This window comes from Chelonoidis abingdonii, chromosome 1, assembly GCF_003597395.2.
Source record: "Chelonoidis abingdonii isolate Lonesome George chromosome 1, CheloAbing_2.0, whole genome shotgun sequence".
Lineage (NCBI taxonomy): Eukaryota > Metazoa > Chordata > Testudines > Testudinidae > Chelonoidis > Chelonoidis abingdonii.
The window spans coordinates 33,181,869-33,187,868 of NC_133769.1; the positions used below are offsets into that span (position 1 = coordinate 33,181,869).

A 6,000-nucleotide genomic window follows, 5' to 3' on the forward strand; every position below is an offset into this window, starting at 1 on the left:
GTGAACTCCTTAATGCACTTGCCTTGGCAGACCTCCACTAGTGATCTTAGAACATGCCATGCACAAACACGTTAAGTACAAGGAAAACTTATTGCATTGGTATATTTGGCTTAAGTTAGGATCCACTTACCTATTTAATTTGGAAAATAATCTTTATAGTTGTCTATAAGTAGGCATCATTTAGGCAAGCTTCAGGGGTGGGTGGGAGGCTCCACAGTAGACAGGTTACATCACATTCTCTTTCATGCCCTTTTGTTATTGTTCGGCCCTTACAATATCTGTTTGTTTTTTGTAGTACAAAGTGCTCTCTGTTCTCCCAGGATCAGGGATGGGTATTTCAGTATCAACACCATCTACGCAAAAAGTAAGTAGCCAGCTCTATCTGTAGTGTTGCACTGCACCCTCGTGCTCAGGGTTCCTGTTCTGTTTTAAATGCAACATAAATGCCCTCCATTTCTGTATAGCTTGTGACAGAGGGCGGTTTGTGTATGTATATATGTTTAAAATGTTTGCTCTCACTCTGTTTTGTTTCATTTAATATATTTTGGAAGCTGAGTGTATCTGTTATATAGTATAGTTGACCTTGTCTGACTTGGTTCATTCAAGTGGAATCAAACAACTCTTCATCCCTTCACCTGTGGTGCCCACAGCTCTCTTACTCCAATCTTAAATTGATCATTTTCTTACTAACCTTCTTCATGGCAATCATAGGAGCTGTTAGTAACACTGCTGCAAACATGTTAGAAACTTGAGGCCAAATTCTCAGTAAGTAGTGCCTTGGGGTAATGGTGTCTGCAGTGCACTCAAAGAGTAATATAATTGGGGTATTTTGAAGACCAATGTGATTTTGACAGGTCCTCCAAAGTGTGGCTGAAATCCACCAAGTTTTCCACCTTCAATCATGTGACTTTTCAAAGAACCTATGACCTAAAAATTGATGAGGGTTATGTAGTTTAATGAACATTTCAGGCTTACAAAAAGCCACTGTAATAAGCAGGGAAATATTATTGAGCCTTGATAACTAATCAAACTAATAACTTGTAAAGAGGTTTCTTCTGATTCATATGCTAGTTAGTATGCTAATCCTTCTACACCATGCCTGGGCATGCATTACTAATTACTCAGGATGTTTACATTGGAAATCCAGTGACCTGAAACTCAGTGCCACTGAGCCATTTTAGAAATCATAAAACTACTTTACTTTAAAAAAGCTCTGTCTGGTTATCAAGAAGGCTTTATAGGTCCCAAGCAGTTGGAAAGTGAAATAGGACAATTGATATAGAACACCTGTGAACGTTCTGTGCAAATGATAGTTGTTAATCCAGTGCATTATCAAAGGAAAATGGGAGATGGAAATGGAATATCTGGGGGAGGTTTTCTTAGGAACTGAACACTGAACGGATTCTTAGACTTTTAGGAAAAAGCCCCTTTTAACATCCATTCAGATCCCATTCATGTTTCACTGGACCAAAAAAACCTAAAACTTTCTAATAAAGGCTTGTTAAAAAGGAAGCGGGGAGAAGGGTGTTAATTTAGACAAGTCTGACCAGGTTCTTTCAAAGACTTCAGGAAATTTTCTGATTTCCTTTTAGCCTATAATTTGGTTTGATTTTTTTTCTTTTTTTTTTGTCTTGTAGCCATTAGTGTTTGGTGCCATGGTACACAGAGATGAAGCTTTTGAGACAATTTTCAACCAGTATATGAAAATAACCTCTGCAGCATCGAACAGCGAAAGCTAGTATCTTATTTTCAGAAGATCTAGAGGAGACTTTATTTTACAACTTGGTAGTGAAAAATTGAACATCCTCATCTATTTTGCAATAATTTTTCTTGTCATATGGTTTATATTCTGTTACATGAATCAAGTGTATTTTATATATGCCTTCATGTATGTTCTTAAGGTTTTTTAAAAAAAACAGTGAAAGTGCTATCATCACTATTAGCCTTGCACATTAAGCACTTTCACTGTTTATTTACTGACATTAAAAGCTAGGAAGATACTTGGAGAACTGACTAGATATCAGATAGACTGGAACAGATTCATCCCTTGAGTATCCCCATTGATATCAGAAATTAGTTTTGCCCATTGTCTGTTGTTTTTGCATGAGTTGAAGCACATTACAATAGTCTGGTGTGTGTTTCTTGAGTACAACAAGTTCTGAATTGGGTACTTTGTGAAACCAGTATCAACACCTAGGAAATATCACTATTAGCTGTTAAGAATATTGATTTTCAGGCATTTTTTCTTGCTGATTTCTGTACTCTAAAAGAGTTTAAACAGTTTGACCTGATTCAATTTTTCCTGCATACATAGTTTCAAATTCCTTGTACAGTGAATTCAGCATTACAAAGCAGAAGGAAATTTTTGGAACTTTATCCTCCTTTTCTGATCAACCAAAGTACAAGAGGAAGAAAAGAACTACTTGTTTTTTGAGGGCATCAAAACTTTGTTCATAAAACATTAGGCAACTTATATTTGTATTCCTATTGATATTCGTTGTGGAAGGGCTCAATTGTCCTTGTACACGTAGTGTAGCAAGATGCATGTACGTTCATGCAAAAAGACTTACTGGGCATCTTTTTGTGATGTGGGGGGAGTTGGGAATAATTACACCCAAGCAAAACTTGAGATCAGCTTTGTATGTTATATATTCATTTATATTTGGGATTGCAGGGGGTGAGGAGGGTTTCCAAGAGTCCCTTGTAACAGAAATGTCAGGATAATGTAACAAATGAAAGCATTATTTCCAGAAGAAATTATTCTATTTTGATCTTCTTTCTTTATTCAATTTTTCCGACAGTAGAGCCTGATTTTGCCAAATGGAGCAGTGACACTGTGCCCACCTTCTCCATAACTTCTCTATTGAGGGGCAACACATATAATAACATTGGTCTTACTTGAAATTTTGAAAGTTTGCATAAGTCATGTAATATTAAGCCCATCTGAGAGTTTAGAATTTCATTTGCATTCTCCTAAAGGCACAGCAGAATGTATACTAGCCCCCCAGTATATTTTCTCCCTACTGCATCTTTTGAGTTTAGTGGTATTTTTCTTGCACAAAGTTTCCCATAAAACCAATCAAGAAAATAATTCTGTTAGCCTATCTAAAAAATACACTTCTTAGCCATATGTTTTCTAGTTAAACAAGTTTTATGGGACATCATTACTCAGAAGATCTTTAAACAAACTCCAGGGTTACATTCAGTTAAACATAACAATACAAAAATCCAGGGGAAAATGGCACTCTGAAACTGTAGAAACCTATTTCAAAGCAGCAGTGAAGATAATTAATTTTAATATTAATATGAATATTTAATGACAGTATTTCTCCATATTGTATTTAAAGTTCATGTGCATTGGGGCTCACACAACTGAATATTTAAGGCACAAAGTTGTTCATGCTAAAGCTCTGTGCTATAGACATAAGTGTATAAATATGTAGCACAATCCATCTTAAAGAATTTAAAATTTAATATCCATGCACTGAGTTCAGGAATCACTTAATCATGTATTCAAATAGACTTCAGCACATGCTTAAATACAGTACAAAGAGGGATGTTTTCCTGAACCAGGCCTTGAACATTTACAATATAATTTAAATTGGTAGGAGATCCAGTTACCCACTATATAACAAGGATCTTAACCAAATGCCATTTTAAAACTACTTTCATTTGGCAAATAGACATTCATTTTGCATATACAGGCTTATATTTAAGTAAAACTATTACTTTTAATTTTGCAATTTTTTTTTTAAAAAGCAGTTTGATTTAAAGAGAAGAAATTGTCATTTATCCAACAGCAATTTATTATATAGTTAGACTTTTATAAAGCCTCCTTTAAGCATCAAAGTGGCAGATGAATTACAGTAAGTGGCAAATAAATAAGCATTAATATAGCTTAATGTTATGTCCAACTTAGTCAGAATCATAGTTCATTCAGTTTGTCTTAAAATCCCTTGGGTGTTTGAGGTTGTCATTTTTTGAAGAAACAGATGATTATATTTTTTACAGAGCAAGTAGTTTTTCTTATTTTTGTATCATTTTCAAATGTAATTTTTACCTTCACTCTGGTCATAAGGCACTGGTTTCAGTGTAATTGCTGGTAACTGCACTTATTACCTCCTCCCCCCACTGACTGACTGTAGTATGTAATATTGTCCTATATTCTGGTTCCTGAAAGCCTAAAATATTGTTGGGTTGATAATGCCAGGACAGTTAACAAGACTCGTTTTTAAAGAAGTAGTAAATCATTTGCCATCTTCCCAGACTTAGAATCCTCCTACAGAAAATACATTTTAGTTTGGTCAAGAAAGATAACCGTCCTACTAATGCTAATTTGTCATTAAAAATTAATCTGCCCTTTAACAATATGTATTTTTTAAAAAATTGTTAATGCAGTAAACTTATTGCAAACTACAATGCAACATTGGTTCATTCTGATAAAAAATAAAATGAACTGGATTTTTTAAAGAGTAAAATGTGTAATATAACTGATTAAACATTCATGTATGTATTTTGCAAAGTTCACTTTACATTAGGTTACAAGAATTACTGCAAATTAACTGCTCTCATGTTACATAATTAAAGGCACTAAACAATAACTTCAGTGCGCTTACTTGTGAGTATTGCTACACTTTTGTTTCTCCTCAGTCCTGAAATGTTTGGAGGCAGTGGGCAATTACATAATTTAGTTGTGCAATTACACTGAAGTTAATAATTTAAAATTTACCTTTCTACATTCAATTTGCAGTATAGCCTTCTCTTTGATTCAAGGTTGAGTTGTGCCACTTAATGTAAAGTGTTACTTTCTGACAACAAAAAGTGATGTTTTTGCCATACTATTGTTCATTTGCTGTCATTTGTTGTAATTCTGTTGATGTATATGGTTTACTGTTGGATCATTCACATTTAATTGGTTTAACTTCTTTCCTAGAAGTGTAGTGGTTAGTTTGAGTTCCTTTCAAGAAAAAAAGGGAGATGAAAACTTACCACATTTATTACTCATTAGTGACCATTTAAATACAAATTCCTGACGAAAAGTTCAAATACAACATCATGTTTTTCTGTACTTTGTCACTCTTGTGAGGTCACTTATAAGTGACAACGCACAAAAAAGCCAGCAGCAAAACCTTATTACTGTCCATGCAGACCAAGAGAGAAGATATTTCACGCGAGAGTGAAGAGGTGAATGTGTGTACTTTTTTTTTTCCCCCCCTCTTTTCTTTGTTTTGGGGCAACTTGAACTCCTACAAAGAAAACTGGTAGTTTTTATTTTATTCTGTAAATTTTGCCTGATATTTAATTTCTATTACTAATCATTGAAATAGAATGGATATTAAAATAATTTTTATGTCTGAAGTTTGTCTATTTTGGAGTTGTAAATAATTATGCATTGGCAGTCTAACTTTTGTTCAGCAAAAGACTTATACTGTATGAAGAATTGAAATAATGAAACAATTTTCCCTGTACTTTTTTTAAGAATCTTCTTTGTTTAAAAAAAATATTGTATAAATTATAATTTTTATTTAAATAAACCTAAAAATGCTTTGTGCTAACAGGTATGTTTTTAACAACTTTTCATCCTTCAGATACTGTGAGCATAGTCTTTCTTGATTTCCATAGACTGAAATTAGTAAAAATTATTTTTTTGATATGTTTATAACCCCATCAAGAAGATCAAATAGGTAGCAGGTTTTTATAAGTAGCAGTATTATGAGCTGTTGCTTGAATTTTTATCTCTACAAACCGTTATTGAATTAGCTCGTATAGCTTGTTTGAGATTAAGAAAAAATGACACTTTTCTGTCTTCATGCTATTCAGATTTTTTTTAATACAAATTCTTTTTGCAGTGGTGGCCCTTAACATTTTCTGGTTTTATCTAAGATAAATGTGCTTACCTGGGAATATGATGTATTCCATTCTGCATGCCTGTATTTACTGTAAGAAATACCATGAATGTTACATATAAACTTGGCAAAAGTTCACAGCCCACCCACTGTA

General features: G+C 33.6%; 1 protein-coding gene across 3 annotated transcripts in view; it reads left to right on the forward strand.

Annotated features, from left to right (window-relative positions):
- GRAMD4 (GRAM domain containing 4) overlaps nucleotides 1–5,555 on the forward strand; it is a 112,043-nt gene extending 106,488 nt beyond the window's left edge. For 2 of the 3 annotated variants that reach the window (XM_075064975.1, XM_032768926.2), the window contains 2 exons: nucleotides 296–364; nucleotides 1,638–1,823. In XM_075064975.1, coding sequence (XP_074921076.1) covers nucleotides 296–364; nucleotides 1,638–1,739 — 171 coding nt within the window. In that variant the 3' untranslated portion in view covers nucleotides 1,740–1,823. Of the gene's footprint in view, nucleotides 1–295; nucleotides 365–1,637 lie in introns of all 3 variants that reach the window. The other variant, XM_032768928.2, reaches the window with a different exon arrangement.
- The last annotated feature ends 445 nt before the right edge of the window (nucleotides 5,556–6,000 follow it).